The 21,737-nt window shown below is 32.3% G+C and overlaps 1 protein-coding gene across 8 annotated transcripts in view; it reads right to left on the bottom strand.

Moving 5' to 3' along the window:
- The window catches only part of NEK1 (NIMA related kinase 1), a 134,187-nt gene that overhangs the window by 70,726 nt on the left and 41,724 nt on the right, over positions 1-21,737 (bottom strand). For all 8 annotated transcript variants that reach the window (XM_039876332.1, XM_039876326.1, XM_039876325.1 and 5 more), the window contains 6 exons: positions 16,185-16,244; positions 15,848-15,907; positions 15,707-15,754; positions 15,468-15,542; positions 10,282-10,442; positions 4,433-4,535 (listed from right to left, as the gene is read on the bottom strand). In XM_039876332.1, the coding sequence (XP_039732266.1) occupies positions 4,433-4,535; positions 10,282-10,442; positions 15,468-15,542; positions 15,707-15,754; positions 15,848-15,907; positions 16,185-16,244 (507 nt within the window). The remainder of the gene's footprint in view (positions 1-4,432; positions 4,536-10,281; positions 10,443-15,467; positions 15,543-15,706; positions 15,755-15,847; positions 15,908-16,184; positions 16,245-21,737) is intronic.

Raw genomic sequence — 21,737 nt, 5'->3', positions numbered from 1 at the left:
ACTAACACTCTGAAGAAGCACTGAAGAAGATCTTGCCCTGGTTGAGCCTGCAGATGAGGATACCTTGAGTTCAGCTTTATGAGACCACCAACAGAAGACCCAGTTAAAACTTGCCAGATTCTTGACCCACAGAAACTGTGAGCAATAAATTTGTGTTGCTTTAAGCCACTAAATTTATGGTAATTTGTTATATAGTGAATAAAACAAGTAATATATGATGCACATACCCAAATATACTAAAAAACAGAAATTCTTCACTTTAGCCACATCTTTCTAAAGCAAAGTTTTATGTATACATTTAGTCATCTAGGGAATAAAGAAATTCTACATAGTTTAACAAAATTAATCTTGGAAACTCATAAAAAATCACTGTCAAGATGCACTGCTGATCTGTACTGCATATTTTTTTGAATGATAACACAACGAAATGAAAATACTAATTTCTGATTGCAAGATGGCAGAGTGACACTGTAGCCTATCCTCTTACAAAATCCTAGAATAGAGAAGTGGTCATTTTAAATGAATACATATCAGCACTCAAGAACAAGCAAAGCTCTTGGTAGTCTCAAGAACAGAAGAAATCCAGAGATAAGTACACAAAATCAGTTTAAAGTAAGAAGCTTTACAAGCAAAAGCATGTCAGAAAGACAAATACCACAGAAGGCATGAGCAACACAAAGCACATTCTAAGGCATGGTGGAAGCTAAGAGCATAAGAAGGCCTAATAGCAAACAACAGTGGTTACAATAAGAGGGTCACCTCCAGCACGCTATCTATCTCTACAAAGCAGAGTCAGTTCCCTTCAATAGAAGAGATAAGAAAGAACTTAAGAGTGAAAAGATAGGCCAATGATCTGGATAACTGGTACTACCTAGGAAAAATGAGAAACTTGTAAGTTCAGAAAATAAGGTCTCAAGGTATTTGCTTGGCAGAATAGCAATATGTCCTAGCCATCCTCTACTCTCACTGAAAATGGTACAGAGGGACAGATCGGTAGAGACCTGTCTCCCATTTTGTCGAGTGATCAAACAAAGGCAATGAATAATAAAATAGACACTCCCAAACATAAACACATCATCAAGAACACCAAACAGTTGAGGAATGCCAACACTATGAAATAGATAACAGTTAAAAATGGAAGAAACCGAGGTAACATAAGCAATAGCACACTAAGAACAAGATTTTACAATAACTTTGGTATCAGAGAAATGAGAACACGATCAAGGAGTTTTAGGGGAAAAATAACTAGAATTGATGGACATGAAGATACAAGTTTCTAAAATTACAAGAAACTCATTACATGGGCTGATCAGCAACAGAGTAGACAAAAACGAATATATTAGTGAGCTGAAATTCAGGCCTAGGAATCCTTCGGAACAGTAAAAAAGAAGATTAAAAAAGAATGATGTAAGAGTACAGAAAGAAGGACATTTGATGCAGAGGTTTCAATCTGTCTAGTGGAGTTCTCTTAAGGAGAAAAAGCAGCAGCAGTGTTTGAAGAAATATTGAGAATATACCAAAACTGAAGATAAGTACTCATGTTCAAAGTATCCAGTTAGAGCCTGAGTTAAGTCAATAAAAAAACCCTGAGAAATATTCAAGTGAAATTTTCAGAACATCAAGGATAGAAAAATAGTCCTAAAAGCTATCAGAGAGAAAATAAAAATCCCTTAGAAAGAAACATTAATCAGAACATCGCATGTCTTATTAGTATCAGAAAAAGAAGATAAGGCAGTATCTTCACAGTGGTATGGAAAAGAATTTCAAACTTATATTTCTTTATCCAGCCAAGTTATTATTTAAAATTTTCAACTGTAGCCATGATGGAGTAACTGGGACTAGATCTACTCTCCTACCTTGAACAACTAAAAGTCTGGATAAAATAAATGAAACAATGGTTTATCAAACACTAGACAACAGGCAGCACAGGACAGTGATCTTTGAGAGATAGTAACAAGTGAGGTCAGCCCAGTAACTGTCCAACTTACTGCCTGGAAAGAGTTTCCAGTGTGTAGCATGGGTCCCCAAACAGAACTGAGCAGTTTCCCTGAGCTCAGAAAACAGCAATCAGAGCTTGGGAAGTTGAAGATCACTAAAATTTGTAGGACGAAGTACCAAAGGAGAGTTGCATAGATAGTATAGTAGAGGGTATCCACTGAGTGTTTTCTCTGAGTCTCCTGATGAGTAACAAGCAGCATAATATCAAAAATACCTCAGGATCACTTAGGGCTAGGGATATTTCATTCTTCCAATAGTCATGGTAGAAAGACTTCCATATCAACAGGTACTGCCTCAGCAATGGGCCAAATTAGTTCTAGGCTAAAGGCTATTCTGGACCTGCCTAGTAAAGCTTAAAAGTAGGCCTTGAAAGACTCAAACTATTTCCAAGTAACTTAAAACTGCATCCCAGAATAAAAATCTGACATATTTAATTACCCCTCCTCGCCCCCTGCCAAAAAAAATAAAATAAAATCCACAATGCCTGGTATCCAATTACTAATTACCAGGTATATAAAGAAGCAAAAAAAGATGACCCAATTGAGGAGAAAAATCAATCGGCAAACACAGATTCAGAAATGACAAAGATACCAGAATTAGTAGATAAGGTCATTAAAACAGCTGTTATAATTATATTCCATATGTTTAAGAAGGTAGAGAAAAGCATAAGTATTATAAAGAGAAAGTTTGAAAGTATAAAGATGATCTAAATAAACTTTAACACAGAAAAAAGACTAAAAATAAACAAACAGAACATTAGTTAGCTGTTGAGGGAGCATCACATGGCCTAATATATGTGTGCTGAACATCCTAGAAGGAAAAAGAGAGAGGAGAACAAAAGAACACTTTTTGAAGAAATAATGGCTGAAATTTTATAAATTTGATAAAAATTATAAACCTTCAGATCTGAGAAGCTCAAAGAACTCCAAAATAAACACAAAGAAGACTACACCAAGTACAGAGTAATCAAATCACTTTTAGCAATGAAAAAATAATGTTAGAAACAAAGTTAAAAGCTATCAGAGAAAAAAAATGATATATAGAGGAAAAAGATAAGAATGACGGCAGATTTCTTGTCAGGAACAGACATACCAGGAGATAAGTGGAGACGTATCATTTAAGCACTGAAAGAAAAAAAACAACTTTCAACCTATAATACTATACCCAGAAAAAATTTTTCGAAAAAAGCAAAATGCTTTTTCAGACATACAAATGCTAAGCAAATTTGCCAACACACCACCACTACATATTATCATTTAACAGCAAGGACAATATGGACATTTCCCAGAAAATTTTGGAATGTTTCTCTCCAAAAGGATTACCAGAAAGTATTCTCCAGCATGAAGGAAAATAAACTGAGGAGAAATTAGTATGATGTAAGGAATAATGATGAGGAAAGAAATCTATAAATCTTGATAATTCTAGTAATTGCTTTAAAATAAGTTAAATTAAAATCTATAACTAAAATTCCAGATGCTATTAACATGGGAGGTATGAGTTAAAGGAGAATGCCGGAGGTTTTCTACTATCTACAGGAAGGATACAAACACAGATTAATTCCAGATTTAGAAAAGTAAAAACTGATCTGTGTTAAAAATATAAAGGGTAACCATTAAAAAATCTAGCCATCTTTCTATGACATTATTTCAAAGAAAAAAATATCCTAAATTGTAATAATTACATTAACTCACAAAGATATCACTTATGAACTTGTGTAGATATAAGTCTAATCAAAATATATTACCACATAATTGACCTATTTCCTATGTGAGCACGATGCTTTATGCGGTGCTGAGCTAATAGAAAAAAATATCAGTTGTTCTGTGGACAAAAGGTCAAAAAGCAGTTGTGCACTTCTATAAGTCAAAACTATTAAGAGTTTTAATTATTGAAATGATTATCTAAAAACTGTTAATATTTTCTTGGATACGTGACTTAATTTAGTTAACTGGCATAATTAGAGGCTTTAATACACACTTTGTTTCTAATTTGCTTTAAAGTAAATGTGTAATTACTCATATATTTATCCAAATGTTTATTTCTCATTTTTCTTTAAATTCTCTGCTACTTAAAAGCATTTAAAAACCAAAAGCATATGGGGTGGGAGGTGGGGAGAATGAGCAATGTAGGAACTTATTTATGCAATATAAATATCTTGATTGCCATACCTACTCCAACTTTTTTAAAGGAAAGATACAGCTGTGGACTTACTTCCAATGAACAAAACCAACAAGAAAATTTTACCCTTGATATAAAAGATATAGCAGAAGAGGGTTTAAATAAGTCAAAATACATCACAATTTTATACTCTAAATGTTTAGAGTAAATGTTTGGAAAAGATTACAGTTCTTTTCACTTATACCTACCTTATTCCAGACCTTTGCTTTGAATACAATTATGTTCAAAAACCTCAAAAAAAAAAAAAAAATCATACCATGTGCCCTTCGGCTCGAGCTTTGTTCTGCCTCGCTTCCTGTTTTCGCTGTAAGAATTCTTCCACTTGTTTAGCTCTTTCCATAGCTAGCTGCCCCTTTTGCCTAAGTAATGTGGAAAAGAGCAAAGTCAGAAATTTTGAACATTAAATATTCTAAAAAGTTACAAATTATACTTATTCTAAATACTTTCTTTGTTACAGAATAAGAAGGCTGATATGAAATAAAATATTCCTCTGGAATAAAGAATTACCTACATATATACTAGTATTTACTACCTAAATCAAATTCTTTGCTATTTTAAATACTAGTAAAATCTATGCTTCTATTCCAATCTGAACAAGAAGGTTACCCATACATTTATTTACTCTATTATACTTATAGATACATAAAATTATTTTAGACTAAATTACAGAAGAATCTCAATAGCTTCCAAGGAGTTAAGCTTATTTCAGAACTTTGTATAAAATATATCTAAGATTCTTCTTTAATCAGTATTGAAGTAAAATTAAAGCAGTATAAGAGCAATTTCAAAAATGAACAAAACAAAAAGTTCGTGAAATTTCAAAATTACAGTAAAAAGCAATGTCTGAATTCCTTGAATATTAAAACTATTAAAAAGTAAAATAGATACATTAGGTGAAAATTAATAGCTCAATTACTTCTTTTAATCTTTTCCAGTTATATTTCTGTATCTTTCACTGACAATTATGAACGGACGTAAATGTGATTCTAGACTAAAAGTAAAAAATATTAATAACAAACTTTTATTGAACATCTTTACATATATTGGTCCTATTAACACACTAAGTATAGGAGACACAAAAATAAATACAAGCCAGCCCCAGTAATCACAGAACTCATAGTATAGTATCAACTGCAGTTAATTTTGGAGGTAAAGAACAAAGATGAGCAAGTTACTGCCTCTGCTTCTACTTGGATTTTGGCTACTAAGGCACACAGATTTCTTACAGCCCTTCTTTCGGACCTAAGCTGTGCTCTAAAAAATACATGAAATAAATGCCTTTTGTCTTCCAGTAGGTTTAAACACTTCCTATTTTTATGTCTCAATCATTTCTTTTACATGTTTTACTAACCACTAACTGGGACATAAAAATATTTTAGAAAGGAAATTAAGCTGTAAAAACTTAAAATCTATTTCACCACAAAGCTATGAATGATTGTGCCCTAAGGTTTATTTACCTTTACCTTATGTGACACTTAAAAAATTCTTGTTAAATTTCCATCATTGGAATTTTCTAGGATTAGATAAATCTCTATAGCTGGTTAAGAGCTTTTTATATAACTCACAGATACGTCTAGGTAGCTAAATCTGAATCTAGTTCACATCACCAAATTCAGAAATGCATTCCAGTCAAGCCATGGTAGCTTGAGTAAATCAAGGATAATGAACAAGAAATTTGTTTATGCCTCGGTAGTGCACATGTGCTATCCTCAACTAGTCATATTCTGTACTGCATAATTCTGAGATTAATAAAGTACATCTGGACTGGATGTAACATATGTCCTTCATATATCCAAGCAAGGCTATATTCTGATCTGTTAGAGCCCCATTTATATAAAGCTGGGTCTGAAAAGGGCAGACAAACTTTCAGAGGGTACAATGCTCAGATATGTCATCTGTAACTATATGTCTAATGGTAAGGCTCTTTTGGAGGGTCCTAGAAGCTTACACCACCATCTATAATTAGATAAAATTCCAATCTCTCTGCTGTGTGTCCTGATTGTATCGACTTCCTTCTCTAACCTTTATAGAAGTAGCATGTGCTAGATTTCCCATCCTAAGATATTATGTCCAATGTCTGTCAGTCTGAACCTCCAATTAACATGTTAATACAACAGTTGCACAAAATTATGTTACTAAAAACCTGTTCATAGTATAACTGCTTTGAAATACAGATTTTTCACACCATTTATGTATACATAACACTACCTGTTCTATTCATTTATATTGTCTTTAAGTTTTGCTTCACTGAACAGCTTTTTCCTAAGCTGGCTTAAATAAGCAGGTTTACATAACTGGCTGCTTTCAATCACAAGCTTAAAACAAGTAGCAATTTTTGCTTAACATTATTTCTTTATTCCTGTATTAAACAAATACTGAGTGCCAACTATTTGACAATATTTATTCCCTTCTTCGAAAATATAAAGATGTATAAAATAGAGTTCTGGGAATGCGAGGTTGGTCGGTTCAACATACTAAAATCAATTGGAGTAATATACCTTATTAATAGAATAAAGGAAAAAATTAGTTTGATTCTATGACTTCTTATAATATGTAAAAAAAACCCCTATAAACTGTTTCTTTTTTTCGTGCATTTCTGTTTACTACTTCATAGATATCAAAAAGAAGAACCCATACTCATATTTTTATTTCTCTCTCAAGTAGTAAAACTGTGCTAAACTGTGGGTACAAACTATCAAGCTAGGCTCATGGGGGTAAGAGGAAATAGTCGATTTATTTCTTAAGAGTCATTCTCTTCATTAAACATTGTTAATTCATATGTACTTATTCTGTTTAATGCAAATTAAACAGAATATATTTTTGAGTTCCAAAACTATACAACTTAAAGTCAGTAAAACATAAACCCTATATATAGTAAGAAATTAGGAATTTGGAAAGTAAAATACAGAAACATTAGAATGGGTTAAAAAAAATAATTATTCTAAGACAAACTTTTTTTCATCTTGACAAGAGAAAAAAAAGGAATTATTTTCTTTCCTTTTCTTATTACAAATGCATAAATAAGTGGCAAAATTTGGGTAGGGTACCTCATATCCATGGCTCAAACCCTTTTCTGATAAAGGAAATTTAAAATTTTTGAAGGATGATTATAAATAAATTATTTTAAGAGGTGAAAACATAAACATAGGCAGACACCTAGATAGCAGAAATAATCTGAGAAATGAAAAATTAGTTGACATGGTTTAAAGTAGAAGAGGTGGGAAGTATAGAGTTAATGAGATGAAAAATGGATATAGAGGGTTTATTCATTAAGCTTCTTCCTCTGTTTAAGTGGCATAATGTCTAGCTGATAGAATGAAACTGTTGTCAGCTTTATACAAATTAAATGAAATTATATAGAGAAAATGACTTGGAAAAGCAAAAGCACTGCAAAACACAAATATTACAAGGCACTCAATAGTTTTATAAAATGGTCTTAGATGGCTGAAGTTCTAATATTAAAATGCTAATTGAATGTAAGTTCACCAGTTATAACAAACGTACCACTCTGGTGGGGATAATGAAGAAGGCTATGTATGATTTTGGACAGGGATAATATATGGGATATCTCTGTACTTTCTCACTCAAGTTTGCTGTGAACCTAAAACTGCTATAAAAAAAATAAAGTCTTAAAAAAAAAAGCTAACTGAAGAGGTGAGTTAAGATATGGATATAAATAAAGTTGAACTGGCCAGAGTTCCTGATTAGAAGAGAAGAGAAAAAATAATACCATAAATAAGGAAGAGGCAAATGTGGGTGATCCAAAATAGGAGGAAAAGAGAATGTGAAAGTGTTAGATAACTATAGGTTAGTTTGCTGATTCAGTTTGAAACAGGGAAGAGAACTGATCAGGAATGACAATGACATATAGACTACAGTCATCACTTGGTATCCATGGGAGATTGGTTCAAAGACCACCAGAACTCTCTCTCCACTGCAGATAACAAAATCCCTGGATGCTCCAGTTTCTTCTATCAAATGGCATAAGACAATGCATCCAGTCAGCCCTCCACATTCGTGGATTCCCAAATGCAGACTGGAAATACTGTTTTTGACTAAAGGTTGGTTGAATACACAGATGCAAAACCTAGGGATACACAGGGCTACTGTATTTATTGAAAAAAGTCCACATATAAGTGGACCCACAGAGTTCAAACCTGTGTTATTCAAGGGCCAACTGTATATAAAAGTTCATTCAGCATCTAGTATCATGTTTAATTCTTAAAGTACCCAATATTTTAAAATTTTATAACCAACTAAATCAATAACTTATTAGCCTGTTCACTAGTACTATCTCAAGAAGCTGAGAAATCTTCCTAACAGAGTATTTAAGGAGCTGAACTCTACAGTCAGATAGACTTAGTTTAAATCCCAGGTCTATCACTTACTAGCTGCCTGACCATGCACAAGTTTTAAATCTCTGTAAGTCCTAAAATCTCCATTGTTATTTAAAAAGTAATATCTAATTCAAAAGGTTGCTGTGATGAATCAATACAATTTGGTATATAATAAGTATTCAATAAATAATATCTATCATCAGAACAAGAAGAGCAACAACTTCAATGCAACGTAAGAAAGTGTATATACTATGCTTGAGTATTGCTAAGCCCACCAAAGTCGACAAAAATAAAATGATAAATGATCTTACAACCACAAATAGTTTAAAAACTGAAAATTAAAATAGGGAAACTCTATCTGATGCTCAAAAACTGAAAGGAAGGTGTGGTATAGTAGAAGAGGTAACTGAGATACACAGTCATTTAAAACAATCTGAAATTCAGGTAAAAATTTACGCAAACATTTCAAGGTTATAATAGGAGATTAATGTAAATGGCCCAAAGCAGTCCATTATTTGTCATTCTAGGTGTGAAGAACTAAGAAACATTCTGGAAGATGAACAATAGGAAAAAACATAACAGTTTTCCTATTTTCTTCATACTATACTCATTTTAGATTTGATTAAAATAAAACAAAATAAGGCCAAACCAATTATTTACTACAAAGATCAATAACACCAGAAGGTAAAAACCACACATAAATTTGCTTTGCCATCTCATAAAAGTATGGATATGTGTGAGTCTGTATAGCCTTCCTTTCTCAAAAATGGAGAAAATAAACAATTAGCTTAACACTTCAGGCAACTGTGTATAATTAATAATGCTAATTTATATTCAACTCAATTATTTACTTCTGCTCAAATACCTTTTGATCATCTTTTATAATTGGGGGGATCATAAAGATTTTTATCATACTCAAAAGTATTCCCTTTAAAATGACAAGGAAAAGGCAATGCAACTAAACTTTCACAAAATGATATTCTGATAACCAGAACGTTTTACAGAAGAAAGGGGAATGTCTAAGAAAACGTGTATGCATATTTAAGAAAAAAGGAATTATGCAAATTAAAACTATTGATAGCTATCATACCAAATGAATGCGATGGAAGAAAAGAAAAATTCTGATGAACGGGACCATAGAGAACCATGATTTAGAGATGTATGTGAAGAGAAAACAAATCAAAATAGACAGAAAAGGGTTCTAGGTGACGAGGAAAAGGAAAACAAAGAAGCATGCTTTGTAGTTCTCCATAAAGTGTGATTCCCTTTAAACATATTCTGATTTATTTAAAGAAACTGGATGATGAAGTTATTAAAACTATGTTAGCTCAAAGTTATCACACGTTCCTTTAAATAGTGCATTCAGACTATCACATATAAGATATAAAAATTTGGCTAAACTGAAGAGCTATATTTTTGTTACATTTAATCAAGGGCCAAATTTGCACAAATAGTCTATGTAATCAATGGAGAAAACAGAGTGTAGATACTGAGCTAGACATGACATAGGACAAAATTATACACAAGGATAAATTTACAGATCATCACAGTCCAACCTGTTTTCATTGGGTTGTTTAGGCAGAGCCCTCAATCTTTTCAAAGTTTTTCTAACAGCATCGGCATCCTGGAAATAGTGATGACCTGCTACCCCATTAGGTAATCCTGGATATATTCCAGGTGAAATTCCTCTGTAGATAAATATGCACAATAACTTTTGTTACTTTCTCTGAAGCAAAGCATAAATAACTTCTGCAGAACATGTCCATACCTCTCTGGAAGTCTTCGGCCACGTATTTCTCCTTTCCATTTAGCTTCATTATCTTCTGCTCTTTGTCGCTGCATTTGATCAAAAATAGCATGATAATGTTCATATTGTCCTCGAGAAGGAAATGATGGAGCCACAGCCCCTCCACCGCCAAAAAAGGTAGCCTAGGAATTAAACAAAGAGCTCTCACATGTTTATCTCATAATGCCTAAAAGACCTGTACTACTTGAAAGAAAAAATTTCAACACTTGACGTTTAAAAAGCAATTAAAGTTGAATATATTGATAAACATATAGCCTAAAGCAAAATGTCTCCCTACTATATTATAACCATTAATAATCAAAATAGTATATGTTGTTACTAACAATAAAGCATAATTGAATGTAACAAACAAAAATATAAAATGTCACTTAAATCATGTAAATATGGAAATATCTGGTCTTAGCAGGTTTTGAAACAAGTTTCTAATATACATTTTATGTGATGCCATTCTATTAAGTTTAAATATGTATCACTTTTAAGTAAAACAGAGGTCACTTTTGTATCGCTCAAAGCTCTATTTAACAAAACCATCTGCATATGATATTTAATATACTCCAAATCTTTCAACAAGCAATGAAGAGATAAACATCATTGAAACATACTCTAGGTGTAAATAAAGCAGCAAAACATATCTATCCTTAAGCAGCTTACAAACAGCTTGGAAAACAAAGCACAAAACTAGAAAAAAATTTCATGCCTGTGACAAATGAATGGTAATAGGCACATTCTAAAGCAGTAAGTACTGAGCAAATTCACAAAACAGAAAAAAATTTCCAGAAGTAAAAATCCCTAAAGATAAATTTTTTAAAAAAGCACTAAAGAAAGAAATGTAAAAAACAAAGATTAAATGATTAACTATGAGCCAGGGTATTAAAGCAAAAATAAGCAATTTAAGTATATATTTGGGTGTTGCCAGTAGAGGGAGGAAGAAAGATTAATATAATTGGAAGGAAGGCAAATAGGAACCATTAAGCTTGGTCATAAAATATTGGTGTAAGTAACAGCTATCAAGCCTGGGTATTTATAATAAACAACAGAAATAAAGCATTTATAAACTTTCTAGTAGGAATAGCATACCAAAAGAGTTTTTAAGAAGGTTAATAAGTCAAATTATGCAAGATAAGCAGGACTAAATGAGAGAATAAGGTAGAAGAATTAGAAGGCTTGTTGCCCTGACACCAAGCCAAGAAGCCTAGAATGCTGAAGGGAGTAGTGGGTTCTCCGAGGGAATGACAAAGGATAAAGGCAAAGACATAATAAGGATACAACCTCAGAGACATACGAACTCAAGTGCATAGAAAACTCACATGTAGAAATTAGAGATGTCAGAAAAGGGTAAGAGTTAAAACGAAATAAGTGTATAACGTTACAGAAGTCATGGTGGAAGAATTTCAATGAGATGAGGAAATCGATGATCTCACATGCAAAGGTCAAAGCACCGAAAATAAGACAAACTGATAGGACTAAAGTTGAGGGGTAGTGTTCAAAAAGCCTGTTTTTTTGTGAAATGATGAGAACAGAAGCCAGAAGACTGACTTAAAGGAAGAAGAGCTTCTAAGTGATAACAACTTAAGAAACAAAGAAGTCTGGCTAAGAAAAGATACTACCTACCTATCTATCTATCTATCTGTACATATATGTACTATATGTATGTACATATAAAAGATACTATATATATATATACATATATATAAAAAAAATTTTTAGTGTACTCAAGGAAATAAAATTTGTGTTAACATCTTGAAACAGTTGCACACAGTATTATAAGAAAGAATGATTTAAAAAAAAATCAACTCAAGATAAAAAAAAGATGACTGATCACAGTTGCTTGAATGGCAAGAGATGAAAAGTTACTAGAAACACGTAAAATAATTAATTAGGCAGGAAACTCTTTCAAGGTCACACACACACACACACACACACACACCCCTTCAAAATGTGCATCTCAAGGCAAGAATCAGATCTGATAAAAGGTAGTCACATCTCCTATGAGAAAGTTTACTCTGAATTTAGTCTGGTGCTAATATTTTCTTAACTTGAATTTGAGTGTTCAAATGTTTCTCATGAACAAAAACAAAAGTATAAAAACACCTCTGAAGATTCCTGTACTCGACATAATGTTGAAAATACTAAACCAGAATACTGAAGCAATATGATCTTTTAAAAATCACCTTATTCACCAATCACAAGCATAGGTTGTTGAGTTCTAATATATATACTCGTGTATTCACTATCATAATCAAAAACATATCCATCACTCCAGAAAGTTCCCTCATATTCCTTTGTAGTCAATGCTCCATCACTCCAGCAACCACTGATCTGCTATATTATACAGATTGGATTTGCCATTGTTATAATTTCATATAAATGGAATCATACAATATGTACTCTTGTGTCTGGCTTCTTCCCCTCAGTATAATGTCTTGATTGCTCCATGTTGTTGCATGTATTAACATCTATTTCTTTTTATTGCCGAATAGTATTCCAATATATTTTCAAACAATAGATATGCCTCTTACATATTATGATCACCACATGATCAAACTATACACATGGAATATTTCATAATATTTCTAAAAACACATATAAGTGACACATCAAAAATAAATAAAGCAAAAAATTTCCAGATTTTGCAGATACTAAATAATCAAAGACAGTTGGTTATTTATACTGCGAATAATGTCATATTATTTAAGTATGTAATAATAGTATTAATTTTGAAATATTTCCATTAATATTTAGTTTTTGTTGCATCTTTGTTTGGGGGATCTCCTTAAATTAATTCACATTATACTGAGCCTCCAAGTCCTTAACAACTGTACAGAAATAAAACAGCTTAGGTAGTTAAATATTTTAACCTCTATGGGGAATAAGTATAGAAACTAACATAGAATTTGATTTCAGTCATGGGAAATGAATGGTTTAATTAATGCTCAATGAAAGCATTATAGAATTTATAAATAAAGCAGAAATCTGTTAAGTACATTATATCTAACACTGTTGAAAAACTGTATCAATTATTTATCAAACAACATTGATAAAACTGGACTTTAGGATTGAACACAGCTTTAGACATCACAGGAAAAAGAAGATTTTATTGCATGGAAGATACATGCAAAAGGAGAAGAAAAATAATCAAATTCTCAACACTAATCATGGACTTGATATAAAATGTCTGACAAGATCTGAGGGCCTACACTTTAATTAGTAAGTTTTTATTTTCCAATCAGATAAGATATGGGGTTAGTTATTTTAGAATGGGCTAAAATCTGTCTGAGTCACTCCTTATCATTTAGAAGGTAATAAGTTCTATTTCATAGTAAAGCAGATAATACAGTATAAAAATAGGAAAGTATAATTTTAAGATAAAATTGTATTACTAAAAACTGTGTGGGTCTATATTAATATACAATTAGAAAAAGCGACTCTTACTAAATTACTGATATGTAACATAAAAAATTTGAGCATCAAGAAATTAATCAAGAAAGCCAGGATAGAACATATGTCTACATAAAACAGACAAAGCAAACCTTTATTCAAATCATAACTTTTGGAGAAAAGAAACAAGAGTGGCAATCAATTCAACTTCACAAATACCTATCGGGCACCTAAATTATCAAGTTTAATGAGTATGGGTCAAGAGAATTCAGTTTTAAGACATGCTGACTAATAGTTGACTGTATGGTACAAATCAAAATTATAATAAATAATAACAGTGTGTTCATTTGTATTGCTATGTGACAAATTACTACAGATTTAGCTTAAGACAATATTAGGTCACAGTTTCCCTGGCTGTGGAGTCTGGGTACGGTTAACTGGGTACCCTGCTCAGGATCTCACCAGGCAGAAATCCAGAAAGTTGCATTTCTCATCTGAGGTTCAGGTCCTCTCCCAAGCTCACTGGTTTTTGGCAGAATTCCTTTCCTTGGGGCTGTAATGGCTAAGATCACCATTTTTTTGCTAGTTGATGGCCAGAGATCACTGTCAACTCCTAGAAGGCACCCATATCTCCTTGCCACATGAATGTTTGCTTTTTTCCAGACCAGCAGAAGCATATCTCTGACATTCTTCTCCCTTTCCAGCCTGCCATAAGGGCGTCTTATAAAATGTTAACATAATCGCAGGAGTAACGGTCCCATCACCATTTGCTATATAACATAATCTAATCAAGGAGCTGCTTTACCACCATATTCACAGGCTCCATCAACACTTAAGAGGAGGCAATAATACAAGGTATGTACACCAGGGGTCAGAAATTTGGGGGGGGCCACCTCAGAATTCAGCCTCCCACAAGTACTAAAGAATGCTACAAGAGCAAAAGAGGAAATGCAAGGTAAAGATTGGCAGAACACAGAAAGGAATAGGAAGTTACCCTAGTTAAGCTCTAGGCACTGTTCTTGAAATTTTTCTTTTTTTTTTTAAATGAAGAAGTAAGTCTCAGAAAAGTTAAATAATTTACCTAAGGTTATATAGTCTGGTTCTATCCAAAAGTCTGAATTACCATATCTACATAAATGGTTAGCTAGGTAATTGCTTTTAATAACCAATTAATGGTTAGTTAGGTAGTTGGTTATTTAAGGTTGGAGATGAAAGTGAGAGTGAAGAGGGAGAAGGTACTATCAAAAAGAAAAAGAGAGAAACAATACAAAGACAAAGAGATTCATCAGACTACACACAGTAAGGAAACTACAGTATGGTCTTTAGTTTGACATAACTACAGCATACAATGTGTGGTAGGGAATGGATGGAGATGAGCTTGGAGAGACTGGCAGGGGCCAGATTAATATAGGTCTTCTGAAAACTTTATCTTTAATGCTATGTGAAGCTACAAAAAGATTTAAGGAAGAGATGTGACAAATTGTATTTGATTTTAAAGTGATTCCTCTGGCAGAAATGGTATATCACAGCCTTCTCATCAAACTTTTAAAGTAATTTTAACAGTGTCACATATTAGTTATCAATGCAAGTTATATATCAAATACACGCCGAAAAACTAGGAATTCGTAATAGATGCTGTAGAATTCTAAGTAAAAAGTAAATGTACACCAAAAAAAAAAAAAAAAGCCAATTATATAGATTTTAAAAAGCAAGGTGACACTAGAGGAAAAAATGGTAGCAGTGTAACTATATTGGTTTCGAATGCCTACCTTTACTTCACCACTTCCACCAGCACTTAGCACATTTCTCCATCCTTGTTCCCTGGCCCTATTTATTCTCTCCAACTTTTGGGGAAAAGAAACAAACAAAACACCATTTCAAGTATTTAATATGAAATACATGAAACACATTTAGTAATAAAACGAACATCAGTGTCTTCCTTTAAAATAAAAGTATGTGTGTGTGGAGAGTATGGAATATACCGTAGAAAAACGGATTATCCTCTTACCCTTTCCTTTTCTTGCCTTTTCATCTGTTCAGCCTTCATTAAACTAATCTGAAACAATTTTTAAGACAAACTTCTTAGAGCTCTTGAAACTATTATCATCTATAGCTTGGTAAGAGAAGAAAATTAAGAGCAAAAAACTACCTGATCTTTTTGTTTCTTTTCTTTTTCGATAAATCCCAACCTTCTCTTTCTTGCTCCTTCCTTAAATAAAAAAGAACATTTTTATCAATAATAATTTCTAGTGTTTTAGTTTCATCAGGAAAATTAGTATGCCAATTGTCGAAGTATGCCCAGGAAGGTAAAAAAAGAAAAAAAAAACAAACAAAAAACAAAAAACAAAGAAAAAAGAAAGAAGTTTAAGGTATTTGTTTGAAAGAAATAAGGAGGAAAGGTTTGGAGGTTTTTTTTTAATAGATTTTTTTTTTTCTTATAATTATTTTTGCAAAGCTTTAAAGTAAGCAGACAGGTTTCTTTATACCTCAAACATTTTCCCCCTTTCTTCTCCAGGATTCACTTTCTTCAATGGAGTTTGATGGGCCTAGACAAAAAGTAAAACTACAAATTAGATAAAGATTTGTTATCTACATTTGTTTTCTACATAGATATACTTAAGAAGAGTAGATTTCTAGCTTTTTTTAAAAAAAAGTAACCCATAGCAAGAAATATATTTCACATCCAGACCAAGACACACACACATACATACACACACATGTACACTCCCTAAATTTCATAAAATACCTTTATGTGTAACATAATCTGTCACTCTACACTCTATTACTTAAAAAAAAAAAAATCTCTGCTTGTCCTCCACTAAAATGATTTTGCCACCACTAACACAAAGTAACTCCCACTTTTAAAAGAGTCAAGAGAGAGCTTTGAGGGCACTATTACTGAAGTACATGTGAAAAACAACTAAAGATTACAAACACAAAGTTAACATTTCAAAGTATGTTCTATGTATATAGTTTTAAACTAGTGGGGAATGTTATCCAAGAACTTTGTAAAAATACATATTCCTTACACACAAAGGGATATTTCTGGCAATAAAACGGAAAACAATGACATATGCTAGAACATGGATACCTGCTACAACCTTGTAAACATTATGCTAAGAAGCCAGTCACAAAAGACCATGTATTGTATGATTCCAATTTTATGAAAAGTCCAGAATCGGTATATCTATGTAGAGACATAAGTAGATTAGTGGTTCCCTAGGGATATAGAGGTGGGTGGGTGGGGAATGGGGAGTGAATGTTAACGGGAAAAGAATTTTGGGGGGGATGATGAAAATGTTCCAGAATACTAAAGACCATTTAATTCCAAACTTTAAATGGATGAATTGTATAGTATGCGAATTGTATCTCAATAAAGCTGTTTTTAAACAATATATATCCCCAAGAGTTGCTGAAACATAATTTCTGAACCTGGAGCCCTGAATTCTATTTTTTTACAAGTTCCACAGGTTAACTCTTATGTAGCAAGTACAGCACTGGTTTCAAAATTTGTTAACCAGAACACCAAACAATTTAAAAATATTAATGCGAGTAATATAGCATCTTACTATAAATGACAAGCCTTTAAATAAATTATAGAATAATTTTGAACAAGAAGAGAATGTTTTAATAAGACACCTACATACTCTTAGGTGGTAAATTACATGAAGGCATAAGTTATATTCATCTTTCTATGTCCCGTATGTCCTTACATATAAGATACTCATATATTTGGGAAATAAAAAAAAAACAAAAAACAAAACTGTTTCTCTGAGATCACACAGATGTTTTCAGAGCACTATTTCTACACAGAAGAGAAGAATATGGTAACATAAAACATCAATACTAAGAGAAACGTTTTTTATTTCATTTTTAAAATCAGAGCCAAAATATTGAAACATATTCATGGAGCGCCCTCTAGTGGCTTAACAACCATTCCTTTGTTTTAGCAGAAGCCTTAAAAAAAAACCTGATTACAGGAAACTGGAGCAAAGAAAGTTTTTACGATATGCTGAGTAATAATAACTTAATACGCATTAGCTTAAATTTTTGTGATTGAAAAATGAAAGACAATATCATTAAGCAGTATGGTTTTCCTTATAAACTTCTCATGTTTAAACCTGATAGGAAGTTAAAAATTCCAAAGAGTCGTTATGAATTTGAATCTAAGAGATGCTTTAGATTTTTGGGGGCGGGAAAGCATTTTCAAAAAAAAATAGTCACGTAGAAACTAAAGGAAAAATTGATTTAAAAAATATTATTTAAAATAATTTAGATATTTCAATTATTTCCTTCAATTCCATTGTTAGATTTGAAAAACTTTTCAGACATTTGACTGCCGTTTCTTTTTTTTCCTATTTATCTTCTTCTTAAATATTTTTCTATTTTTTCCCATTGTGGTAAAATACTCATAAAATTTACCATTCTAACCATTTTCAAGTATACAGTTGTGTGGTATTAAATACATTCACACTGCTGTACATACAAATGTAGTTTTAAATAAAATATTTTTAAATAAGCTACATGATATTTCAAATGCTGATTATTATTTAGTTCTCATTGTTCTGGCTTAGAAAATCATATCTATTTGCCTAAAAAAGTTTAAGGGCAACAATCCTGCCTAAAATCCAGAACACATAACTATCATCTGAACCATTTATCTGTCATTCAGAACATTTGATAAAATATTATTTAGAATATTATCAATAGAATCTTAAAATTCTATGACATGCTGCTCTTACATACTGAATAATATTAACTGAAAATGAGGGAAACATTAAGAAAACCAACAATTATTTAATTCTATCAGCCATATGAAAGAATAGATTATACACTTGGCTACAATTCTACCCAGAGGTAACGGGCCTTCTGTTATATCATTAGTTCAGTTTCACCAAGAGTTCTGACCTCTCAATTCAGTCAGGTTAAAACCTGGTTAAGAGACAAGACAATAGCATTTCTATAAGTCCACCCAAGTGTACATTCCTTATTGAACAACAGACATAAAGATACTCACCCCCCAAATGATAGTTTAATTCCCTGGTAGGATAAAGATTCTGCATGTGTATAGCCAAATGTTAAAATAGATTGTAGTTGTAATAACTACCATTTTGGAATAAACATCTCAAAAACTGCCTACAAAATATCTTTACTTTGGAGTCCATATTTCACTGAACTCCATTAGAATAAATAATACACTTCCAAAACAATTTTAATCTAGGCCATGATTAAAAAAAAAGAAAAGACAGTTATAAGAATGTAGTCAATCTGATTTCATATCAATGAAATGTAATCACTGATGATAAATAAAAATGTACAGAAAGCATATATAACATTAAATAAAAACATCAAAATACAAAATCATCTGTACACGATCCTAGCTACATTAAAATATATATATCTGAATAAAAATTGGAAAAGCCTACAACAAAATTAAGTTAAATTAAATGCAATGTTTGAATACTGAGAGTATGTTTCTTCCCTCTTCCATTATATAAAACTGTCGACAATATACTAAAAGACTACGGCAAATTTGTTAAAATACATACTATACAGAAAAAAATTTCAGATCAAAGTTATAGTACTTAAATTACTTCAAAGAACTAAATAACTTAATAGAAATCAAGTTTCTATCTCAAGAATTAGACGTATATAAAGGAACAATTTCAAATGCTCTAAAGCTTTCTCTTCATGATCTCACGCTGAAGTATTAATTGTCTTTAAGCATTAGGAATAAAAGCTCAAAAGCATTGGCCTTATGACTGTGCCTGCAAGCAGGGTTTTTATTTAACCTCTAAACCTAATAACTGCTGTTAAAATATTACTTTACTGACTTGGAATTCACTTTATTCAATCATTTATTCACTCATTAAAAAATAAACTGACTAGATGCTTACTTTGTGCAAAGTGTATAAAACATGGTCCCTAACTTCAGAGAACTGACATTCTACTAAAAATAACATTAAGAAGATGAGGTGCTAAAGCAGTTTAGATATGGAAATTATTTATCTGCTTTTTGGCAGGGGGGCAGGAAAATTAGGGAAGAAACAAAAATCTTATAGAAAAAAAAAGTATTTGAGGTATTTCCTACCTCCCTTAGATCAATGGAAGACTGAAAATCAAAGCCACACTGCCAATGTAACAGTCTCCCAGGCCATAATGCCAGCGTTATATTTTTTAATCTAGAGCTAACAATGTAAGCAGTCATCACACAACTTGATCCTTTTGACTTTTTTCAGGACTTTGCCTCTTTATTTGGACTATAAGATTTGAGAACAGAAGAAATATTGTCTTTACTTTGCACTCTAAAGATTTACAGAATAATCCAATATCAATGTGACATGTACCTACAAGGAAGAGAGACAAAGAAAAAAAGAAGATTTAAAAAGGAGTGGGTACATATGAACAAAGACAAGAAAGAAAAAGTACATGCAGGACATAATCAGTAACTGGCGCTAAATCCAATTTAGCTAAGACCCAGAATTTAGGAGCATTATGGGAGAAAGGTATATTGAATGCAGGTTCGAATCCTGGAAGGTCTTCAATACACAAGCACGAGTATGACGTTTATTTGGTAGGGCAGTATTTTGCCATTTTTTTCTCAATGAACATACCTTATATGTTTTTTATGACAATAAGCCTGGCTCTAAGGATCCTTAAATTTGAAATTTTGGGTTATAACAGAAAGTTGAATGAATTATATTAATTTTTAGTATCTTTAACACTACTATCATTAATAATCTTAGCAGACTGTCTTTCTAACTAAACAAATAGTTACTAAAACTATTTTTTCCTACTATTGACCTTATGAAATAAACACATATTCCAGTGTTCTCAAGAGACTTGATTGTTATTATTTCTCTTGAGGTTTTATTTTTTAAGTTACCCGTTTGCTTAAAAAAAAAAAAAAAAAATGGTTTTTGTAGAGAGTTTTACTAAAATTTTTGGTTGTTATTCATTATTTTAAAAAATTAACATTTGAGTGATTTGACAAAGTCTAAGCTACTACTCACTAATCCATTCATTAATTCATTTATTTGGTAAATATTTACTGAGTACCTACTACTTTCCAGGAACTATTTTCTAGGAACCAGTGAACGACAACAAAAATTCTTGCTCTCATGGAGCTTTTACACTGTAATGGAGGAGACCGGTAGTAAGCAAATAAATGAAAAATACACAGTTCATTAGATAGTGACAATCTGGGGGCGAGGTGCGGGGAAGCAGAATAAAGAGGATAAAGTTGTGGGGGCTATGTGGAGAGATGGTTGTTATTTGGTATACTGGTGATCAAGGATGAAGAATCTACTCATAAACTAGGTAAGGAAGTAAGGAAGAAAACTACAGTTTTCTCAAGAGAAAAATCCTTCAGGAAAAGAGAATATCAAGTACAAATGTGTTTGTGCAGATAAATGCTTGGTATGTTTGAGGGCAACAAGGTTTAGCTAGCATGGCTGGACTGGGAATAGCAAAGAGGGAGTAGAAAATGAGGCTTAGAGAGGCAATAAGAGCATCAGAGGGCTTTGTGGGCCATTTTAAGGGCTCTGGCTTTTACTCTGAGTGAGATGAAAAGCCAGTGGAAAGCTTTGTGCTGGCAAGTGCAATGATCTGACCTTCATTGTAAAGGAAGCATTTAGGCTGCTCAAGTGAGAATAGACTGAGAAAAGTGAGTTTGACAACAGTGAACTAATTCAGGAGATTACTATGATAACCCAGGTGAAAGATGAGGGTGGTAAGACTAAAGTGGTGACAAAAGTAACAAGAAATAGACTGTGAATATATTTTGAAGGCAGGGTTATTAGGATGTGATGTTGAAATGGTAGTCAATGATGACTCCAAAAGGTTCTGATGAGAACAAACGAAAGGATAAAGTTGTCATTTACAGAAATAAGAAAGATCAGTTTGGGGAGAATGTGGAATCTGGAGTTCAGTTTCATACGTTAATTCTAAGACACCTTTTAGAAATCCAATTAGAGATATTAGGATGGAAATGAGTCTGGAGTTCAGAAAAGAAGTCCAGGATGGAGATACCAATTTTA

The sequence above is a fragment of the Pteropus medius genome, unplaced genomic scaffold (assembly GCF_902729225.1).
Source record: "Pteropus medius unplaced genomic scaffold, Ma_sr-lr_union100, whole genome shotgun sequence".
Taxonomy (NCBI): domain Eukaryota; kingdom Metazoa; phylum Chordata; class Mammalia; order Chiroptera; family Pteropodidae; genus Pteropus; species Pteropus medius.
The sequence above is the reverse complement of the archived record's forward strand: the minus strand, read 5'-3'. Positions and strand labels throughout refer to the sequence as shown.